Source organism: Acomys minous (assembly GCF_964271855.1).
Source record: "Acomys minous genome assembly, chromosome: 16".
Classification (NCBI taxonomy): domain Eukaryota; kingdom Metazoa; phylum Chordata; class Mammalia; order Rodentia; family Muridae; genus Acomys; species Acomys minous.
Genome location: NC_140498.1, coordinates 64,906,620 through 64,929,805, shown reverse-complemented (window position 1 = coordinate 64,929,805; position 23,186 = coordinate 64,906,620). Strand labels below are relative to the sequence as shown.

General features: G+C 51.8%; 1 protein-coding gene across 2 annotated transcripts; it reads left to right on the top strand.

Moving 5' to 3' along the window:
• Window positions 1-502: 502 nt before the first annotated feature.
• On the top strand, window positions 503-23,163 carry BRI3 (brain protein I3). Of its 2 annotated transcripts, none has more exons than XM_084762528.1 (3): window positions 503-663; window positions 15,055-15,157; window positions 22,769-23,163. In XM_084762528.1, exons 1-3 carry the CDS (start codon window positions 537-539, stop codon window positions 22,899-22,901), a joined length of 363 nt encoding a protein of 120 aa, XP_084618654.1. In that variant the 5' UTR covers window positions 503-536; the 3' UTR covers window positions 22,902-23,163. The 2 variants fall into 2 exon arrangements, with proteins under 2 accessions (XP_084618654.1, XP_084618653.1); XM_084762527.1 differs by lacking the exon at window positions 503-663 and adding an exon at window positions 14,478-14,778.
• The last annotated feature ends 23 nt before the right edge of the window (window positions 23,164-23,186 follow it).

Below are 23,186 nucleotides of genomic sequence, written 5' to 3'. Positions count from 1 at the left end.
CTGCCATGTGGGTACTGGGAACGACATGGTTCCTGAGGGCCTGGGGCATGCTCCAATTCTGGCTGGATACCTAGACCTGATATCTGCAGTCAGGAGGCATTGCTGAAGTGCCGATTATATATTATTTCAATATTTACTTAGTTCCTGGAACCCAGGGGCTATTGCTGCCTGCTTGTGGATTAGGGCTGCAGTTCTTACTTTTCCCTCTGACCTTGCTGGGGCCACAGGCTAACGTCTGACACTAGGCCGTGTGTTTACTGCCTTGTGGCAGTTTATCTTCACACGGTGGCTCTACAGTCCCCTTTTGTGGATCATGGGGTGTATCACATCTCTTGGCAGTGGGATGAAATATCTGGGCTGGTGTCACCTCCTGCAGTCCAGAGCCTTAGGCTCAGAACCTAAGAACCTTGGCACAGAGCAGGATTGTGAGGCCACATTCTGTCCCCTGCGAGGCCCAGCCTGCCCAGTTCCTGCCTGGCTCCCCCACATTCTCAATGACATGACTCTTCTTCACTGTCCTTTTGGGTCACTCCTTCATGTCTGTCACTGCCTCTCTGCTGCTGGAGCATAAAGGGGCTTTCCCTGGCCCAACCTCCGGCTCTCTCTGGCCACTCCTGAGCATCCTACGGGGACTGGCCATGGCCTCCACGGTGCAGGAAGCAGGTAGGAGGCCCTGGGACACGGCTCTGAAGGCCCTGACTTGGGAGGAGGAGGCAGAAGCTTGGTGGGAATTGGAAGGGACAGGAAGAGCAAATTTGTTTGTTTGTTTTCCGAGACAGGGTTTCTCTGTGTGGCCTTGGCTGTCCTGGACTCAATTTGTAGCCCAGGCTGGCTTTGAACTCACAGCGATCCCCTTGTCTCTGTCTCACTGAGTGCTGGGGTTAAAGGCGTGCGCCACCATGCCAGGCTGAGTAGCAGTGGTTTTGTTTGTTTGTTTGTTTTGTTTGTTTTTTAATCGAGGCACTGGGACCCTGGGTGGCTTCTCTGAACTTTTATCATGACACCCCTCCCTCCATGTGTGTGGGCACGTGTGTGTTGCATATGTGTACTCTATGCACACGCCTCTGTGTCAGCCACAGAGGCTAGAGGACTTTGGGTGAGCCACTCTGTCACTCTCCCAGAGCTAGGCTAGTAGTGGTGGGAGTGAGCCTCAGGGGTTGTATTGGTCACTTTTCTATTGCTGTGATAGAATAAAACACCCTGACCAGAGCAGCTTACAGAGGATGGGTTAATTTGGGGCTATGGAGCCAGAGGGATAAAACTCCAAGATGGCAGGGAATATTGGCTACAGGAACAGCTGAGAGCTCACATCTCAAAGCGCCAGAAGGAAGTAGAGCAGACCACCCCCAGGGGTGTAGTTCCGTCACCAAGGCCACATCTCCCAAACAGAGGCCACCAATGGGGACCACGGTGTCCAGATGCCCGAGGCTATGAGGGATATCTCAGTCAAACACCACTAGGATCTTCCTGTCTCCTCTTCACGGTGCTGTGGTTACAAGTCTGTGTAGGAACATGCTTGACTTACTGTGGAAGTCTGGGGATTTGAACTCAGGTCCTCATGCTTGTAGAGGTGAATTGAAATGCCCAAGGCCCTTTATGGCAGAGCCATCTCTCCAGCCCATGGCGTCTTCTTCTGTCAAAGCCCCTCCCCACAACAAGTCCCCAAGCTCACTTGTTCCACAAAGCCGAGACCCCATGACAGTACCATCTCAAATCCTGTGACTAGCTCTGGGTGGCTCTGACAACATTAAAAAAATGACTGAGAAGAGGACACCAGGGCCATTAGCCACCCCACACATGAAGAGTCTTCTAGAAATAATTTCCAGGTTGGGCCCTAGACATTCTTATGGGCGCAAAGGCATGATTTGTCTCAGTTGGGACTGGTCTCTTATCTGCTTGCCCCAAACAAAGAGGATCCATGTTTGTCACCAAATTCAATAATCAGTAATTGGTCACAAGTGTGCCTTCAGGCTCTACTTCGTTCCCTGCTACCACTGTAATTAAACACAAAGGAGGAGACCTCTTGCAGCACTCTGGATCAAACCCAGAGGCTAATAATGTATGACAAGCCAGTGGTCTACTGATGGCCACAACCCAGCCCCTCACTGGGGGATTCTAGGCAGGTGCTCTACCACTGAGCCACACCCTAGCCCCTCACTAGGGGATTCTAGGCAGGGGCTCTACCACTGGGACACACCCCAGCCCCTCACTGGGGACTCTAGGCAGGGGCTCTACCACTGAGCCACACCCCAGCCCCTCACTGGGGGATTCTAGGCAGGGGCTCTACCACTGAGCCACACCTCAGCCCCTCACTGGGGGATTCTAGGCAGGGGCTCTACCACTGAGCCACACCCCAGCCCCTCACTAGGGGATTCTAGGCAGGGGCTCTACCACTGAGACACACCCCAGCCCCTCACTGGGGGATTCTAGGCAGGGGCTCTATCACTGGGACACACCCCAGCCCCTCACTGGGGGATTCTAGGCAGGGGCTCTACCACTGAGCCACACCCCAACCTCTCACTGGGGGATTCTAGGCAAGTCTTCTACTGCTCAATTTTACACCCCTATTCTAGGAAAAGACTTCTGTAAATCCAGGTAACTTATTATCCATGGACAGAGTAGAACTGTGGAATTAAACAACCCCCCCCCCCAACGATACTGTATGACCACAAAGGTGACGAAGCCCTAGCTCTGTCTCCGCTTCCCTTGGAGCTGGGGTTACAGGCATATGTGGAATACCGGGCTTGTAACATGGGTGTGCTACCTCTCAAGCCCCAAACCTTATTCATTCCTTCATTTCTTTCTTTCTTTATTATTATTATTTTTTGAGACAGGCACTCACGGGCTTTTGGCATTTCAATTCAGCTAGTCTGGCCAGCCGGCACTCCAGGGGCATGCCACCATGCCTGGCTTTTTAACATGTATTCTAGGTATCCAACTCGGGTCATCAAGTTTGCACGGCGGGCGCTTTACTGATGAACCGTGTCCCAGCCCCAGGAACACTTATAACGCTGTCAGCATGCGTGACGTCTCCTGCTTAGGAGGCTCAGTTTCTTGCCGAAGTTATACAGGAGGCCCCTAACCTAGAACATTCCTGACAAGAACCAGTGCTCCACTCCAGGGTCCTCTCCTCCACCTTGCCTGCCTCGATATCTAAAGTCGGTTGAGCCGGGCGTGGTGGCGCACACCTTTAACCCCAGCACTCGGGAGGCAGAGGCAGGTGGATCGCTGTGAGTTCAAGGCCAGTCTGGTCTACAAAGCGAGTCTAGGACAGCCAAGGCTACACAGAGAAACCCTGTCTCGAAAAACCAAAACCAAACCAAACCAAACCAAAACAAAACAAAAAAAATAAAGTCGGTTGAAATGTCCTTGGACTCTCTCTGTCCCTCAAGAAGTCTGGGAAGACTGGGGCGTAGCTCAGTGCCAGAATGCTTGCCTAGTGTGCTGAGGCCCTGATTCAGTCCCCACAGAGAAAATGGGGAACAAAGGATGTTATATACATTTGAATATGTACATCTGTGGCTTACAAAGATTGTTTGTGTATTCATGTATGTGTGTTTGTGCATAACGGTGCAGTTGTGCGTGGGGACGCAAGCATGTGGTGGCCAGATGCTAACATTTGTGTGGGTATTTTTCCTCTAGTTTACCCATCTTACGTTTTCTGACAAAGTCCCTTACTGGCCTGGGTTTTGCCTTGTAAATTAGGCTGCCTAGAAACTGAGCCCCAGAGATCTGGCCATCTTCACCTCCCTAGTGCTGGGATTATAAGCCTTGGCCTACATCCCATGCCTGGCTCTTCCATGTTTACTCTGGGGCTCGAAGGCAGGTCCTTATGCTTACAAGGCAAGCAATTTACCTACTGAGCCATCTCTAGCCCCCATGATGTATGGAAGATTTACCACCCGACTCAGCAAAAGAGATGCTTGTATGTGTTGTGTAGAAACCGATATGCTTAATTTATAAAATACTTAGAAATATTTGCTCAGCAGAATTGTAAGGCTCACATTGGGTTTACCATAAAACCCCAAAGTGTTTATCTAAGATAAACATTTAGTAGCTAGTCAGCAAATATTTGGCCATGTCCTTCCCCAAGTCAGGCACTTGTAATTGGTTCCAGCTCTGGCTTTGACATTATGCTTGCTTCCTCCTCCTCCTCTTTTTTTTTTTCCCCTTCTTCTTTGGTCACAATCCCAACCATGTGAGGTACCCAGTTCCTGTATGTGCCAAGAAGCCCACGTGATGGGTTATCAGCTCTTCTGAAGAGCCTGCAAACAAAAGGGGCATGATATTTGTTTCGGCTTCCTCTGGTACATTTGGAGGACAGTCACAGTGGCTGATAACTGCCCTAGCCCCCACGCAGGGACCAGCACATCCTCTGCCTCAGCACATCCCTTCCTGGGGCCCTCCTTAGAAAACATGTATACACTGTAGTCAAAGTCAAAGTTGCATTAACTTGTTTTTAATAGAAATGGCAATGATTAAAAAAAGAAATTCAGAGTTGGGCATGGTGGCACATGCCTTTAATCCCAGCACTTGGGAGGCAGAGGCAGGTGGATCAGTGTGAGTTTGAGACCAGCCTGGTCTACAAAGGGAGTCTAGGACAGCCAAGGCTACACAGAGAAACTCTGTCTCAGAAAAAAAACAAAAAACAACATATATATATATATATATATATATATATATATATATATATATATATATATATATAAAATTTAGTGTGTGGAAGATATGTAAGTGGATATAGAACAGAATTGTGGTTATTAGAAAAATATAGGCTGGGTGTGGTGGCGCACGCCTTTAATCTCAGCACTCCAGAGGCAGAGGCAGGAGGATTGCTAGGAGTTCGAAGCCAGCCTGGTCTACAAAGTGAGTCCAGGACAGCCAAGGCTAACACAAAGGGACCCTGTCTTAAAAAAAAAAAAAAAAGAAAAGAAAAGAAAAGAAAGAAAGAAAGAAAGAAAGAAAGAAAATACATAGTCTATTTGTTTTGTTTTGTTTTTTCGAGACAGGGTTTCTCTGTGTAGCCTTGGCCATCCTGGACTCACTTTGTAGACCAGGCTGGCCTCGAACTCACAGCGATCCTCCTGCCTCTGCCTCCCGAGTGCTGGGATTAAAGGCGTGTGCCACCACGCCCGGCTAGGACTTCTTTATTTATGAATGGCGGGCTCTTGTGTAGCCCAGATTGGCTTCAAACCCACTATTTAGTAGAGCAAGGGTTCTCAACCTTCCTAAGGCTGTGACCCTTTAATACCATTCCTCATGTTATGGTGATCCCCCACCATAAAACTATTTTCATTGCTACGTCATAACTAATTTTTTACTGCTATGGATTGTAATGTAAATATTTGACATATAGGATATGTGGTGTGCAACCCCTCAAAGAGGCTGAGACCCAACAGGTTGAGATTTGCTGTAGGAGAGGTTGACCTTGAACTTCTGATCTGTCTCCCGCTACTTCCTGAGTGCTAGGATTATGCCACCACACCTGGTTTTATAGGCTGAGGATACAGCTCAGGGCTTCACGCAGGCTAGGCAAGGCCTGCACCAGCTGATATCTCTAGCCCTTATTTTTACTTTTACTCTTCTTTTGGTGATGAGTGAGGCCTTGTGCACACTAAACAACCACTGTATTCCTCTGCGACGCCCCCCCCCCCCCCCCCCCCCCCGGTCCAAAGAAGATACGCTCTGAGTTAAACAGGTTACGTCTTATTCTGTAGGAACGTATTTCTCTTAGAACCAGTGGCCAGCCTATCTGCTGAAACAGACTTGTAACCTCAGCTACTCAGAAGGCTGAGGCAGGAGGATGACAAGCTTAAGGCCTATCTGGGCTGCAGTGTAAGAGCAAGACCAACCTGGGCAACTTAGTGAGTAGGATTGCTTCTTGGACTTTTGGCTAAAACCGACTGTGAAGAGGGCTGGCAGTGCATAGCTCAGTGGTAACTTTGTAGGCATGTATGAGGCCTTAGTAATGCAAACACACACACACACACACACACACACACACACACACACACACACACAGTATTTCCATTTTGTACAATTGGTGCAGACCAGCATGGTATGGTCTTAGAGCTGCAAGGGGTAGACCTGGTGTCTGACAGCTAGGATTCTTTGAAAAGGCAACAGAAGCCACCCATGCCCCAGGTTCCTTTGGAAACAATTTGGTGGGTGTTGATGCTTCCATGGGATGACTCTAAAGAGGACAGAAAACATACAACATATGACATGCTGTGGAGAGTTCCCAACACACCCAGATTACTGTTATTGGAGTTTTACAGTTAGAAAGCCTTGATGATCTAGGCTTTGTCACCCAGCCTCGAATACACCAATTAAAGAGACGCATAACAGGGAAAAGCAGGCAAGAGATTTTTGTTTGTTTGTTTGTTTTTCGAGACAGGGTTTCTCTGTGTAGCCTTGGCTGTCCTGGACTCACTTTGTAGACCAGGCTGGCCTCGAACTCACAGCGATCCACCTGCCTCTGCCTCCCGAGTGCTGGGATTAAAGGCGTGCGCCACCACGCCCGGCTGCAGGCAAGAGATTTAATTAATTAATTAAAAAACATTTTTTTTGAGACAAGGTTTCTCTGAGCTCAGGCTGTCCTGGAACTTGCTCTGTAGTCCAGGCTGGCCTCGAACTCATGGAGATCCACCTGCCTCTGCCTCCCAAGTGCTACCATTAAAGGCATGCGCCACCACCGCCTGGTTTAATTTAATTTTGATGTTATGTCAATGGGTGTTTTGCCCACATGTATCTCTGTATACCACAAGCATGCAGTTCTCTCAGAAGCCAGAAGAGGGCATTGGATCATTTGGGACTGGAGTTAGAAATGGTTGTGAGCTGCCAAGTGGGTGGTGGGATTTGAACCCAATTCTTCTCCAAGAGCAGCCAGTGTTCTTAACCGTTGAGCCATCTCCAGTTTCTGAGGTTAATGTTTAAATAGGGGTCAAGAGTTCGGCATAGCTAAGCTGTCCTGGCCAAGGTGTGTTGGGGTTACTTTATCGGTATGGCCTAATGATGTTTATCATCAGGCCTATAATTATTATTATGACAGTATTTCTTTAACCCGCTAGCAATAAATCAAAACACAGACACCTGTTACATTTAAAATAGCCTTAGTTAACCTGGGGCAAGGCAGATATTAATCCCCTAAACTACCTCACATATTGGGGCAGGAATCCCATCCCATATCCTGTCCCCAGTCCCATGCCATCTGCTTCTAGTAACTTCTGTCAAGCTGCCTCCCAGCCATCATCCCAAACACTTGCTAATGCTCTTCATCTGGGCTGAACCCTCCATCCATGTGCTTTTTCCTTTCTCTAACCCATGGTGTGGCCTTCTTCCTTCTCCTCTGCCCTGGTCTCTCTCTATCTCCAGACTCTCTGTCTCTCTAAGCCAGGGGAACCTTAGCCACGCCCATCCCCTTTGCCCTGCCCTGATGTGATGGCCCTTTGTTGGTCAAACAGGAAGTTTGTTAGGCAAGGTTGCATAGGAGTCTTGGGGCACAGGGACAGCAAGCAGTAATTAGCATCAAAATACATCAGACCAACCTCCAACAATTCCCCTTTTCTGTCTAGATTAAAAAGGCCATTTAAAAAAAAATACAGTAAGAACGGTTATGAGAAATTATGAAAACCAATAGGTAAGACTTACACACATAATGTCTGTTCAAAAAGTATTTGGCAACCTTGAAGAGAATATTATCTATTCTTTCTTGGTGAGTCTAAAGTTGTGAACCTAAATCAACATCTATTGAAGCTTCAATAGTATCTTCTTAACTCCTAAACAACTGAGCTTAATTGTAAAACTAAACTATCTGGCTTTCAACCCCATTAGAGATTTGCGAAGGAATAAAATTAATTACCTTAGTAAACAGGAAGTGCAGGTTAGCAGCTTCCAAAACGAAAAATGACAGTTTGCTACCTGAACAGTCACCCAAAAGTCTATATTGGACCATCATCTTCAGCCTTCCGGCCCAGGATATCTGACTGACATATTTGTGAGGCGGGAACCATTGAGGGCTTGCTTACCCTGTCTTGGCGGAGTTTGGCCATCGATGAAGAGCATTAGCAGGTGTTTGGGATGACGGAGGGGAGGGGTAGCTCGATAGAAAAGATTAGAAGCAGATGGCATGGGATTGGGGCGGGGTATGGGATGCCTGCCACAATATGGGAAGTAGTTTAGGGGATTAATATCTGCCCTGGCCAAGGTTAACTAAGACTATTTTAAATATAACAGGTGTCTGTGTTTGGATTGACTGTTAGCGGGTTAGAAAATACTGTCGTAATAACAATTATAGGCTTAATAATAAACATTATTAGGCCACGCTGATGATTTAACCACAACAAAGGTGTGGCCCTGTGCGTCGCCGGCCCATTGTTGTCCCAGCTTCTAGTCTCTCCTGCAAGGTGAGCTGACCAGCGGTCAGATGAGTTCCTGCTCTGGCTGGAACCCCGGGTTCCAAATTTCTCTTGGGCAGGGAGGGAGAGTGAGGAAGTGCGGGATTCCAATTCCCTGGAGACCACTGTTTCTATAACGTAGTAGCCGAAGGGAGGACGCACGTGTCTCTCTTTAGAATATCTTGGCTCCAGCCATGGCAGTGGCGCAGGGCAGCGGGATCCCTGCTGCTACAGGAGAGTGCGCCGTGGGAGGGCCGAGGCTTGGGCCTGTGTGCATGGAAACGACAGTGTCACTCTACACCAAGCGTGAGCCCTGAATGCAAACACTGACTGGTGTCCTTTTAGGAGGAGGGGACCTAGGGAGGCAAGAGAAGAGGGCAAAGACATTTCAACTGCTGTGTGCCAGGAACCTGGAGTCACTGAGTTCTAGAAATGACAGGAAGGGTGGTTTCCAAGAACCTTTGGAGGGAATGGGGCCCCGCCCACACCTGGATTTTTAACGTCTGGTCACCATGAGACACGATAGCAAGATGGGGATATTATGGGGGCCGCGTGAATGGAAAAATCCCTCATCCAGGCAGCTGCTTGCAGCCTCTCTCTGGCTGAGAAGTGGAAATTCCAGCACAATTCGCTGCATTTCCTTAAGGCCTTCCTCCCTTCCCAGCTGTAACCTGCAATTTTCTAAGAATCTCATCAGAAACCCCACTACAGTAAAAGATATGCCCTGAACGCCTTGAGCAACCCCAGCGCTTCCCGGTCGCACCTTATCAGGTCATAGCTCCATGCACGGTACCTCCGCAGCCACCCTGTCAACTCACTTAGCAAAAACTAGAGGATGTATTTGGCTACCACCATCACGAAGCCCCGAGTCCAGGCTTCGATACCATCAACTGTGTGTGGTGCACAGCTGTAATCCCAGCACTCGGGAGGCAGAGGCAGGAGGATTAGACGTTCAAGGGCATCTTTGGCTACATAAAGGGATACATGAGGCCTTGTCTCAGAGAGGAAAAGGGATAAAGGAGGGAGGGGGAGGAGGGGGGGGGAGGAAGGGGCTGAGAGAGAGAGAGAGAGAGAGAGAGAGAGAGAGAGAGAGAGAATCTTTAGCAAACTTTTGAACTATAACTTGAGAGTAATCAAAATGCTAGATAGGCACGGTGGCACCCACCTGTAATCCCAGCACTCAGGAGGCAGAGGCAGGCAGATCTCTGTGAGTTCGAGGCCAGCCTGGTCAACAAAGTGAGTCCAGGACAGCCAAGGCTACACAGAGAAGCCCTGCCTTGGGGGGTGGGGAAGAAAGAGAGTAACCAAAATAATAATTACGGCTAGTGCTAAGACACTTACTTAATTGAGTCTCTCCCTTAAGCGGCATTAGTTACTTGTTTGTTGCTGTGATGTACTTCCTTTAGGAAGGCTGCATCACCTAAATCTCCCAGGGCCTCAGCCTTTTTTCTCCAGTGTCTTAGTTAATGTTCCCAATGTTGTGAAGAGACACTAATGTCGTTTGTAGAAGAAAGAGTTTATTGGGAGCTTACAGTGTCAGAGATGAGTCCATGCCCATGATGGTGAGGAACATGGCAGGCAGGCAGGCAGGGAGCTCACATCTGCTCTTCAAGGACAAGGCAGAGAGAGCTAACTGGAAATGGCAAGCCCACCTCCAGTGACACACCTCCTCCAGGAAGGCCACACCTCCTAAATCCTTCCCAAACAGTTCCACCAATTCGGGACCACGTAATCCAAACATATGCACCTATGGGGGAGCATTTCCCCTCAAACCACAATGCCTTAGTTTGAGATTTCCCAGGAAGTTCCACTTTCTCAAGTCCCAGGAAGTCCACTGTCTCATCAGCCCAGTGGCTGGCAAGGAGGAGACAGACATCTTCAGGACGGTTTCCCTTCTGCCCTGGATGCCGACATCACTGCCTCACATGGCTCCACAGTCACACTGTAGCTCTTCCTCTTGCCTGCTCTAACGCCATCCCCGGGGGAGTCCCACAGCCATCTATTTCTTACACTTCCTCTTCTGGGCTCAGACTCTGCTTCTGGCTTTGCTCCCAGTTTCATGAAGAAATTAGCAACAATCAGTAGAGTGCTTCCATGCTGGAAGCTCGGGGTGGGGTGCTCACAGAGCGTGCACAGGGCATTAGTTCAACACCCTGTAGGAGGGAGGGGGAGGGGGAGGAGAGAAAGGGAAGAAGGCAGGGTGTGTGGCGGGGGTGGGGTGGGGGGAGGGAGGCGCAGTGATAGCTCCTAGTCTATGGTGACCCAGTCCAATCCTGTAGGGCCGGTCCCTGCTGTGCACAAGGCTCTGTCCCCTTATCAACCACCCCTCCCCTGGCTTGCTGGACCCTGTAACTTCACGAATAGTCTGTGGTTTGCCCACCTTAAACAAGCAAGCCAAAACTGTTCCATCCCTACATGGCCGACTGTTTCCTTTTCTTTTTTTGTTTTTGCTCTTGTTTTTCAAGACAGGGTTTCTCTGTATAGCCTTGCCTGTCCTAGACTCGCTTTGTAGACCAGGCTGGCCTGGAACTCACAGAAATCCACCTGTCTCTGCCTCCCGAGTGCTGGGATTAAAGGTATGCGCCAACACTGCCTGGCCATGGTTTATTTTCTTACTTTGAGTGTGTGTGTGTATGTGTGTGTGTGTGTGCGTGAGTGCACACGTTTGTACTTCACGAGTATGTGTGTGTCAGTGTGCAGGACAGAGGTGGAAGTCAGGTGTCTTCCTCGACTGATGCTTCCGATCCTCACTCAGACTCTCCCAGCCTTTATTAGGTGTCACCGGAGGAACGCGCTGGGCTCAGGTTCACACATGTAGGAAACTGGACCCGCCTGGCCCTTCCCCCGAGCACAGCTTCTCTCTTCTCTGTGCACAGCCCGATGCTAGCCGTCTGTCTACTACCTGCCCTCTGAGCCACAAGCGTGAACATCCTGTCACAGGTTTGGTACCTCTCCTCCTAGGAAGTCACCTAGTCTTTTTGTTTCAGGTGGGCTTTTGCTGGCCTGGATCTCTTGATCCTCTTGCCTCAGACTGTCAGTGCTGGGATTGCAGGTGCAAGCTACCACCTCTGGGAAAGGTCACCAAATCCTCACTAGCTATCCGTTTTCTTCCTTTTCAAATTCTCCCTGACCTTTGCTGCTGCCGGTCATTTTCTCATCCATATGTTGTACCAGGCTTGACTCTGCTTAGCTTCCAAGATTGGGCACCTTCAGGAGGCTGTGGCTGTAGACACTGGTGGCCATCTTCCAATATGCAAATCCGATGCTCAGCCAGGCGTGGTGGCACACGCCTTTAATCTCAGTACTCGGGAGGCAGAGGCAGGCGGATCGCTGTGAGTTCGAGGCCAGCCTGGTCTACAAAGTGAGTCCAGGACAGCTAAGGCTACACAGAGAGACCCTGTCTCGAAAAACAAAAACAAACAAACAAACAAACAAACAAAAAACCCACAGCAAATCGGATGCTCACCCTGTTTAAACCCAGGGAGTCCTGTGGTTCAATCCTTGGGGTGCTCTTCTTTACAACAGTGTCTTAGCCCACTTCCCTGAAGAGGGCCCCCACTTTTGTGTCTCTTGGAGACCCTTTCAGGCCACCCCAAGTGGATTAGTGCCATGGCATGGAACTGCCTGCTGCGCACCTTTTGGGATTGCCCCTTGTGCTTCCAGGATAGCTCTTGCATCCTGGGAAGTTCTTGCTCTGGTCCCTGGGGCCAACTCCCCCAAGCTAGGCAGTTTTTTTTCCGAGACAGGGTTTCTCTGTGTGGCCTTGGCTGTCCTGGACTCTCTTTGTAGACCAGGCTGGCCTTGAACTCACAGTGATCCTCCTGCCTCTGCCTCCCCAGTGCTGGGATTAAAGGCATGCGCCACCACGCCCAGCCCATGGGCCAAGTTCTTTTGTTGTTGAGACATAGTCTCAAGTAGCTCAGATGGCTTTGCTGATCCTGCTGTTTAGTCAGGGGATGACCTTGAACTGTTGATTCTCCTGCCTCCACCTCTAGAGTGCTGGGATTACAGGCTAGAGCCACCACGCCTAATTAATGAATGCAATGGTGGGGATAGATCCTGGGGCCTCGTGCACGCTAGGTGAGTGCTCTACCAAGTGAGCCAGCCACACATCCAGCCTGTTTGGGTTTCTTTTGAGATAGAGTCTCAACATGTTACCCAGGATGGCTCGGAACTCTCAATTCTCCTTCAGAGTGTGACCAGACAGACAGACAGACAGACATTCTTGTCCCTGATGTACTCTCTAATGTTTCTTAGTCAGGGGGTACAGCTGACCTGCCTCTCAGTTCTTCCCCCACGAGACACTGGGGTAAATGACGAATACAAAAAAAAAAAAAAAAAAAAAAGAAAAAGAAAAACGGGAAAGGGCTTGGAAGAACTCAAAATGTTATAAAGGGATGGAGTTTTGTATTACTCAGGTGTGGATCCTGCATGCACGCGGCACTAGAAACAGGCTAGGCAAGATGTGCTTAGTGGTACAGCAGTGGCAAGCCTGTTACAGGTGTGTCCAACCACTCTCTGATAAGCTCTGCGGCCCGCTTCAGAGGAAGGACCCCTCACTGGTGCTGTAAACGGGGCCAAAACTCATGGCCAGGGATGTCAGAGGCCCTGGTGGAGAAGCTCCCTGTTGAATTGCTGAAATAAAAGTAATTGAAGTGTAGTGAGCCAGGCCTATAATCCCACGCTGGGCAGATTACAGGAGCATCACAAGTCTGAGATAAATACAGAATGCATCTCTGAGAAACTGTAGTTATCCCAACAGTGGAACAAAAAAACCACAGACCATAGGGGGGAAAAAAAAAAAAGGACGGGACCTGGGAGGTGTTACCAAAGCAAGGCCCTGGAAATACACAGGCAACAAGCGGGAAGGATCCTAAGTGTCCCACTGTTCCTTCTCCCTTGTTTGGATTTTGGAGATTTGGTCTCCTGTAGCTGCGGCTGGCCTTGAACTTACTTTGTGTAGTAGAGGATGCCACTGAAACTCTGATCGCCTTGAGTCGTCTCCCAAGTGCTGGGATTACAGGCATGCACTACCATACCTGGCTTATGGAATGCTGGAGATGGCACCCATGGCTTCACGTGTGCTAGGCAGGCACTCTATCAACAAAGCTACAGGCACAGCTCCAATGTTAGAAGCCCAGCCTTTAAAAAAATCTTACTTTAACCGACCAAGCACCTTGCTTGGGGATACTTCGGCTAAGGGGCATGGCAGTAGCTATGTAGAGATGGCACAGGGGCATGGACCCAAGTCAGGCCACGGTCCTCTCCTAGGGAACCTCATTCCCGTCGGTCAGGCTGTCAAGAAGATTCGAGAACCTGAAAGAAGCACAGCAGATGAATAAAGTTTAGGGTTCTCCAAAGCTAAGCAGTTACCTAATTAGTAGCCACAGCCCCTGAGAAGGACTTAATTAGTCAAAATGGGGCAAGGGGGGGGGGTGCTCAGCACTTGAGTAGGATTTAGTGGGCAAGTGTACTCAAGTGTGCTCCTTCCGACCCAGCCCACCCGAGTGTGTGTGCAGCAGCACACCGCAGGTGCAGGTGCGTGACTTGGGAAGGGCTCACCTGGTCCCTCCCTCCCCACGAGTGGTGACTCCCCAGTGCTGGGATGTGGGGAGGAGAATTTGTGGAGAGGACAAGGTGGTCCATAGTTTGGGTGGCAGAGGCGAGAGGATCAAGAGTTCCAGGCCAACCTGGGCTATATAGTGAGGTCGAGACCATGTGCAAAAGAAAAGAAGACAAAAAAAGGCCGCGGGGCGAGGTGGCTCAGTGTGTGAAGGCGCCTGCTGCTGACCCTGACAACCTATCTATCCCAGGACCCATATGGTGGAAGGCAGGAACCCAAATTAATATACAAATATTAAAAAGATTAAAGATCAGGATCTTATTGGGTATCCAGCCGTGGTGGTGGGGGGCCGGGGGGCGAGTGTCAGAACTCTGGCTGCCCACGATTCGCGGGGTGGAGGGCGGGGGAGGGGCTGAACGAGGACAACACAGCCCAGGCGACTTTAAGACACCCTCCCCAAGCCCCGCCCGTAGCCCCGCCCTGTCACGCCCACGTGACCCCGGTCTTGTGACCGGCAGGAGGGCGGGGAAGCCTTGGCGCGCCCGCCCCGCCCGGCGCGCGCCTCACTGGGCCGAGCTGCCCGGGACACCGCCGTCGCTGCTACCGCCGCCATCCCCGCCGGGCCGAAGGAAGCCAGCCGGGCCGGAGCTGGCGGGCGCGCCGCCCCGGGGGCCGCCATGGACCACAAGCCCCTGTTGCAGGAGCGCCCGCCCGCCTACAACCTGGAGGCCGGCCAGGGCGACTATGCGTGCGGCCCGCACGGCTACGGGGCCATCCCCACCGCGCCCCCGCCGCCGCCCTACCCTTACCTCGTCACAGGTGGGCCCGCGGCTCGGCGGGGTCCCCGAGCGGCCTCCGGGCTGAGCGTCGCGCTGTCCCGGCACGGGCCTGCTGGGGCAACTGCTGCCCGGAGCGCCCTGCCCCGGCCAGGCCCTGCCCCGGTGGCCGTGAACTTTGTGTCGGAGGGTTTGCACTTGGCTTGTAGAGCCCACCCGCAGACACGCTCAGCCCAGTTGGAGGCGGGGAGCACGGGGGGCTTAGAGGGAGGGAGGAGGGCCGAGTAGCCCAGTGCTTATCTGCCCTCCGCTCCCACAGGGATCCCCACCAGCCACCCCCGGGTCTATAACATCCACAGTCGGACGGTCACCCGGTATCCTGCCAACTCCATCGTCGTGGTCGGTGGCTGCCCGGTCTGCAGGTAAAGTCTTAAGCCTGGGGGGTGGCGGGGAACGCACGTGCCGGGATCTTGCAAAAGGCCAGCGGGAGGTGGGGTGGGGTCACAGCCGGGCTCCAGTCTTGGGAGGGAGTCCCGCTTGGGAGGGGCTGCAGTGGGAAGAGGTGGGGTCACTCACCCCTGGCTCTGAGTCTACTTTATGCGGCAGAAGGATGGGTTCCCTTTTTCTGTGAGTTGAGTGCATTTGGGAGGCATGGCACCCCGAGTGCGTGGGACGCAGGAATGTTAACAATGGAGACTGATGGTCTTTCCTCCTAGGTTCTGGGATCCGCAGCGAATCAGGGTTTATTTTGGGTTTTCCTCCAATTTCCGCCAAGTGTACTGTTACAGTTGAGTCCTATTAAGGAGGTTTTGGGACTTGAGTCAGCTGGCCAGTATGCCTAAGGACTTGGGAGATCCAAGTGTCCAGGAGAGAGCAAAGGCTGTGAGGGTGCAAAATGCAGACCAGGGCTTAGCAACTCCTGGCCACTAGCTGGCCCAAAGGAAACTCCGTGGTTCTTTGTTCCGTGCTGGAGTGTGGTTCCCCCCCCCCCCCAATATTCTTAAACTGGAGCCGACAGAAACTTTGTGAGAACTTTATGTAAGGCCAGAGATGCAGCCAGGCTCATTTTAGGCAGGCTTTGAGGATTCAGGTTCCAAGTCAGACTTGGCCAGTCACCCAGATAAGCCAGGTGGGGACTCTTGTGCAGGGCTGGGTTTCAGTCTTTGTCTGGGAGGAGGAAGTTCGAAGTCTCTGAGATGGAATTAAGAAACCCTTGTTTGGACTTAGGCTTCATTTCAAAAGTGTGTTTCAGAGGTGCAGAGTGGAGCCATAGGGAAGTTAGTGTTTTTAGAAACTTGAGAGAAGACACTGGACCCTCCGAGCTGATTATGGGGTGGAGGGGGGGGTGGTAGGGGGAGGCTGAGGGATGGTTTTAGAGAGCCCTCCTTCAGGGACCCAAGTACCAAGTCAAGGTGTGGGGTGTCTGTCTGGCACTGTTGGTGGGTCACTGCCTGGCTGCCGCTTTTGGAGCTGGTGACCCCGGGATGGGCAGGGGTAGGGGTCAGCTGCTCCCTCTAACTGCAGATGGGCTGGCTCCCTGATAGCTTAGTCTTGCTGACTGCCTCCCGAGGGCACTTCTGTGCAAGAGTTCCACCTGAGGCTGTGAGGCACCCCAGGTAGATCTGGTGGACAAGAGGAAACACAGACTGGGAGGTGGCCGTAGCTTTTTTTGGGATCAGTTTAGAGTCCCCTGTGCAGAGAGCCATTGGGGATAGTGGGGAGTTGCCTGGAGGTGGGAAACGGGGAACCCTCCTGTGGCGGTGAGGCTAGTGTTGGGAGGGGGTCCTCAGATCCCTAAGGATAGGGCAAATATTAGGTGATCTTTCAAGTTTAAGGAGAGGTGGTGTAGGGCAGGCTGGCAGGCTGGCAAGCAGATGGGGAGAAGGCGTATCAGTGGAGGGGGCTCACTAGGATTGCATGTCTGTTTTGTTTAGCAAACAGCTGGGCGAGGAACTGGATCCAGATCCTGGTCCTACCACAAGCAGCTGGTTTTTTTTCTCCCATCAGTGGACACACTGGGCGGGGGGTGGTGGTGGTTCCCACGAGGCTCATCTTGGCCCAGACCTCAGAGTTTGGAGATGGGGATGATGGCAGCCTAGGCATCGAAGCCCTAGAGCTGTGTGGTATCCAGCTGCAGTCTAGATGGAGAACACTTTCCCTGGGAAGTGACTTGTGTTGTTTTTCAGGCTTGTGGCTTCTGCTCATGGGGTTCTTCAGTCCCGTAGAATCTGGGACAAGGTCAGGCTGTGCCTGCTGCCCTCTCAGGAAGGTCTTGGGCTCTTGTGGGCTGCCTTCTTTGGGAACTTAGCCACTGTTATGCCTCCGGGCGGAGGCATCCAGCGTCAAGGAAGCTGGGTCCTCTGAGGACAAGTTAGGGATTGTCTGATCCGGAAAGTAGTGACCACTCTTGCATCCTCCCAGGCCACTTGTGTCTTGGCTGGGAGGAACAGGCTATTAGACACACCTGGAACCCCTGCAGGCTGCTGATAGTGGCGGCGGCTGCCAGCCTCTGGCCCCAAGGCTGATCCCTACCAGACAAAAGCAGGCAGGGGATGGGGCTCCCTTTCCCAGGCAGGGGCGAGTAGGGGAGCAAGCAGCATGGGAGGAGTGGGCAGCTTTGCCTTTGGTTTTGAGAGTGTGTGTGTGTGTGTGTGTGTGTGTGTGTGTGTGTGTGTGTGCGTGCGCTCCTGGGGCTGGGACAGGCATGTTCCCCTGAAAGATTCCAGCCTGCCCCTCTCTGGCATGTTAGGGCCGAGAAGAGAGAGGACACTCTCATGTGACCACGCTTTCTCCCGTCCAGATGTAGCCTGCCAGGCCCTGTCCCGTCCCTCCCTAGTGGCTTGGCAGGAATTTGTCCAAGTCACACGTCTGTGATTCCCTCTGAGTGAGACTTGGCATAGGAGGCTGGTGTCGCTTGTCACCTTGCCATTCTGTCTGAGTCGCAGTTAAGCAGCCTGACTCTATCTTCCCTTTATAGACACTTGCAGTTCTCTTACCCCCCATAGATAGGGCTTCCTTCGGCCACCTCCTGCCCCCTTGACGCTTTCAAGTCCCACCTGCAGCAAGTGGTGTATTCACAAAGGTCCTGGGTCCCTGAGGCAGGCGCCTCCACTCTAAGGGCTATGGGTTGTCCTTAGATGCAGGACAGGTGAGGCTGACCAGCGTGCCTTGGGAGCACAGGTCACAAGTGGAATGGTGGGGCATGTACAGGTTGGGTGGCAAGGCTGTGAGTGCAGAGCCTGGCAGCACAGGCTCCTCGTGAGGACTGGCTGGGCTGTTACTGGGTATTTAGTTTTGGAGGTGATGGGGGGGGGAGGGTCTGGCTGCAGCACTGAGCCATTGATAGGAAGCCCCTATGGGCTGAGGGAGGGTTTGGGTGGGTGCTGTGGAGACTGTGCTGTGAGTCTGGAGAAGGTGGAATCCTGGCAGCCTTACATTTCTAATAACAGTGGGTAGGGAAAGGACTGCTCTGTCCCATCTGTGCCTGAGGAAGGAGGTGAGGGAGCTGCCCATGCCTGGCAAGAGGTGGAGGCCAGTGTCTTGGCCGCGTGCTGGTCAAGGCATGCGATCTGAGGGTGGCCCACTTGGTTGCCCAGTCCTAGCTGGCACCTCCCAGCTCTGGGAGTGTGGTACAAAGCTGAGTCTTGGGACTCCGAGGCCATACACCCTTGCCAATTCCCTGCCCCCCCCCCTACTGTGCTGTGCCTTGGTAGGTGGGCTTTTGAGACCTGTGTCCAGGTGGCAGGATATATTGGGTCCGGTGTTGTGAACTGCACACCTCAGGGAGGTGCTCCCTGCCCTGGGGATGCTCTTTGAGTGTGTCATTTGGTTGGTGGCTCTGTTGGTGAGCTTTCACTTTAGTCAGTAGCTGCTGGAGGAAGCCCTCCATCCCTCTTCCTGGAGATGTTGTCCTTCCTGTCCTAGGAACGCTGCAGGTGGTTCCCAGGGCCGGATGGTGCCTCGAGGCTCCTGGGCTTGGGAGAAACACTTAAACATCAGGAGGGCTGGGGCCAGAACCAGAGACCCTCACTGCTTGGATCCCTGCCACGTTTCCACAGTTGTATGGCCTCAGGTGCAGCTCCGACCTCATCCACCTGTAAGATGGGGTCAGGCTGTACCTATGAAATGGGGTTCTGGAAGGACACAGGAGTCAGGATAGACCTTTCTGCATGGGTACACATCTTCCTGCAGCTCAGAGCGTCCCTCTCACCTTCCTCTGCCCACTTCTGTCTCTCCTGCGGCCCACCTGTCTGGCAGATGTCAGGGCTGAGTGGCCACTTGCTTGTGGAGGCTCCAGTTAGGAGTTATTTGTAAAAGCTTTCAAAGTTAGTCTCTTTCCTAACTCTGTGCTGTTTCCTCCCCTTTCCGTGTGACCTGCTACGGGTGGGGTGGGGGTGGGGCATCCAGGTGCAGCCAAGAGGCCCAGTTCTGAGCCAGTTGAAAGAGTTGAAACTTGTCCTGGCAGAGTTAGGCTTTTTTGGAGCGTGTAGTGGAAGAGAGAGCGAGGCTGCTGGGGCTGGGATCAGGCCTGCTGGGAGGCAGCAGCGGCTGGCTTGGGGCAGGGTCTTCACTTAGGGCTGCTGCCTTGGCCACTGCATTCAGCATTTTGCTGAATATAGATTGGCTTAGAGGCCATATTGTGTTTCTGGAGTCAGATGTTGGCTTTTAAAACTAAAACTTTTGCCAATGTTCCCTCAGAGATCTGGGGCAGAACTGAAGTTAAAACATTAGTATTTCTACAGCAAGAAGTGAATCTTCATATTAAGTGGATCTATTAAGACTAGGAGCTGGGCGGTGGTGGCGCACACCTTTAGTCCCAGCGCTCGGGAGATAGAGGCAGGCGGCTTTCTCTGAGTTCAAGGCCAGCCTGGTCTACATAGAGAGTCAGGACTATGAAGAGAGAGCATGTCTCCAAAAAACAAAAACAAACAAACTAAGCAAACAGCAAAACAAAAAGACTATAAATCACCTCGCATATGTTCAGGTCATACATCCAGGTTAGGAGAAGCTGTGCTTCCAGAACTTGGGGCATTTGGAATTGTGAGTTGAGGGCGTAGGATCTTGGGGGCATGAGTGCTTTCTCACGCGCAGAGCTGGAGGTAGAGGACCAGCCCAAGACTCTTCCCTATTCCTCTAGTCCATTGAAGTCTGTTCAGAACTTGGGTTCAAGTTCCTTTCCTGGGATGAGGCTATATGTCAGACTCTTGCTTGCCAGCAGATGTCTGACTTCCTCTGGTGACTGGTTCCCATGAGTGATTGGAGGGGTGCCCTCACTTAGTCCTCCCAGAGCTGAGCAGCCCTGAGCAAGTCGAGGGGACAGCTCCCTGAGAAGCACAGGGCACTCAGTGCCAGGTCTGGCCACGTGTGACTATGGAGTCAGCACAAGGTGGCATGGCTTCCCAGCTCTGAGTTCTGACAGAACCTCAGATATGTGATGGCTGATGCTTAGAGTTGTCCCAGTGCCTGGAGGCCCAACAGTGGCAGGTCAGCTAGGTCTGCTGTGGCCCTTGATTGATGTCATGGGCACGGTTAAAGGAGACAGAGGGTGTGAGGCCTTGAGGCAGGACCCTGGCCTTGGCCACTGCGCTCAGAGGCCTGCCCTGCCCTCCTGGGTCCCTGGCTCTGCAGCAGAGACATTGGCTTGTGTCTGTGTGAACAGGAGAGGAAGGGTGTGCTACTGTCCTAGAAGCTCGTCCTGAGCTACAGCAGAGGGATGAGGTGCAGGACAACGAGGAGGCCCCCCCAACCCCACATACTGGCATTATCTTCGTGTGCCCAGCCACTTTTGGGGTTCTGCCCCTCTCTTGGCAGCAGCTTAGCAAGTGTTCCTCCTTTTTTTTTTTTTTAAGGTATTGAAGAACTAATCCTAGTAATCCAATCAGAAAGCAAGATTTGCTCCCTTTGACCCAATGCTCTTTTGTGTGGGACATTTTCTTTCTTTTCCTTTCCCTTCCTAGCCTTTTAAGGTCTCATGTAGCCCAGGTTGGCCTCTAACTTGCTTTGTAACTGAGGGTAACCTTGGGCTTCTGATCCTCCTGCCTTTCCCAAGTGCTGGGTTATGGTGCATACCACTATGCCCAAAACTCATGGAACATTTTCTAACTGGTATATGCAGACCAGAGTTTCTTAGAATTTTATCTAGAGACTGGACAGTTGTGAAGATGCTCGGAGAAATGGAAGGATGAAGCCACTTGGCCTTCTGCCAGCCGCTCTGGACATTTCTGGTCCCAAGGCCCTGCCCCTGGTGCCTGGTGGCAGCTGCTGTCTGAAGGCAGGGAGCAGCCTCAGGTAGTTTGCAGCTTGATTTTTTTTTTTCCCACCAGTTTACTACTGGCTAAGAGAGAGCCCTGCAGCTGGGTGGAGGCCTGCCCAGTCTGTGGGTAGGCCAAGGAAGGGTGGTGACCTCCTGACCTTGTGGCAGTTAAGAGAGGGACTTTTTTGTAAGAGTCATGAGAAAATAGGCCTTGGTGGCACATGTCTGTAGAGGCAGGAGGGGAGAAGTTCAAGGTCATCCTCAGTTATACAGGGAGTTTCAGAGACCCTGTTTTAATCCTCCCCCTTGCCCCACAAACCACACAAAAGGTGATTCCTTTGCTGACAAGGATCCTTATTGATGCAGCTCATAGTTGCTAGAAGCCCGGTGCGGGTGGAGTAGAAAGCCCCCAGCAGTGGGGAGTAAGGTTGCTTCCCAAACCTGCCTGTCCAGAGCCTCCTGACCTGCAGAGCTTGTCAGGCTTCAGGAACTGTGCAAAGGAGATTCCCAAAACATGCAGGTTTGTCTTGGCCCTAGGAAGCCATAGACCTGGGACCCTGCACACTAGACTGCTCAGGTCCTCAATTTTAGCTCTCATCTGTTTGGGTTTTTAAGGTCTCACTTTCCTGCTTTCTCCGTGAGGTGGGAAACGGAGCAGCAGCCAGTGAGGTCTGGAGGACAGTTTTGTAGTGTGTAAGACAGGGGGGGTGGGGGGAGGAATGAGAGGATGCTGGGAGGGGTCCTCAGGCACACCCCCTCCCCCGGAAGTAGGAGCAGAGTCAGCCAGGCAGCTCGCTGTCTGGAACTCTCCAGAGGAGCCTTTGGAGCCTTACTTCTTCCCATCTTTGGGACTTTTGAATAGAGCCTTGAGCTACCTGAGATGACACAGATCTGGATCCCAAATAGGCTGAGGCAGGAGAAGCCAGAGTTTTGGGCCAGTCTGGGTCACATGGGGGGGAAGAGATGACGTTAAGTCACTGGACCTGTATTCATGCTTGGCACAGGCTTTGCGTAACGTCCCCGTGTCTCTGCGTTCCATGTTATCCAATGTTGGAAGTAGACTTGACTTACAAGACGCTTCACAGTTTCTCAGGGGACTTTCTGTACATTGTGTGAACATGGCTGAGTCTTTCACTTAACTCCACACCAGCCAGATGATCACATTTAAAACACGTAGATGGCAGAAAAGAAACCTAAAGGTTTTCAGCATCGGGGAAGCACAAGCGTCCAGGGACGGAGCATGTGACGTGCTCCTCAGGAGGCTTAGGCTTCCATCCCCAGCCCAGCAAACACGCCAGGGTAGACTTCATTTCTGGGGTGAACTGTTTTCCTGAGGTGTGGGGATTTTTATAGACTTACTTGCGTCGCTCTTGTTTCTGTTGTGTGTGAAGGCAGAAGTCAAAGGCTCCACGGCTCTAAGACCTGATAGTTGAGGTCATCAGGTTTTCTTGGCAAGTGCCTTTACTGCTGAGCCATCTCACCCCGTTCACCTCTTTCTATAAGAGTTCTTGCCTTTATTCACATTAGGTGATGCCTTTCAACTGCGCTCTCTGAGTTTGCCCACGGTGCCCTCAGTAACAGTGGTAGTTTATACTGGCTCCAGCCAGTACTGTGCACTCCAGGCTGTCTGAGGCGGGGGAGGCTGCCTGTGTCAGGCAGGTGTTCTGTGTAGGCAGTGGTGGGGGTTGTCCCCCCCCTCACAGAAGGAAGGATACGGTGACATCCTATTGGCTGCCAGGCTGGGGGCTCCTAACTTGGTTGCCTCTCTCTCTCTCTGCAGGGTTGGTGTCCTGGAATACTGCTTCACCTGCCTGGGCATCTTCTTGGCCATCGTCCTGTTTCCTTTTGGGTTCATCTGCTGCTTTGCACTGAGGAAGCGAAGATGCCCCAACTGCGGAGCAGTCTTTACTTAAAGGGAACAACACGCCCAGTTTTCCTACATTCAGCTATCTTTTCTAATGTAAATGTTGTGTACAATAGTTTTATTTGATTAAGCTTCAGGACTGTTTTGTAAAGTGCGATGGGATAGACTCAGCTTAGGGCTGACGCAGAGGTGGGAGGCAGCGGCCTGCCCTGAGGCTAAGGGTAACTCAAGAAAGTGCTGCTTTTATTTTTTGCAGTCTTCGATTTGAGAATGGTGAGAAATACTGTTTTAAATAAATGAGATTCATACCATTGTGTGGCTTTTCTGTTTGCCC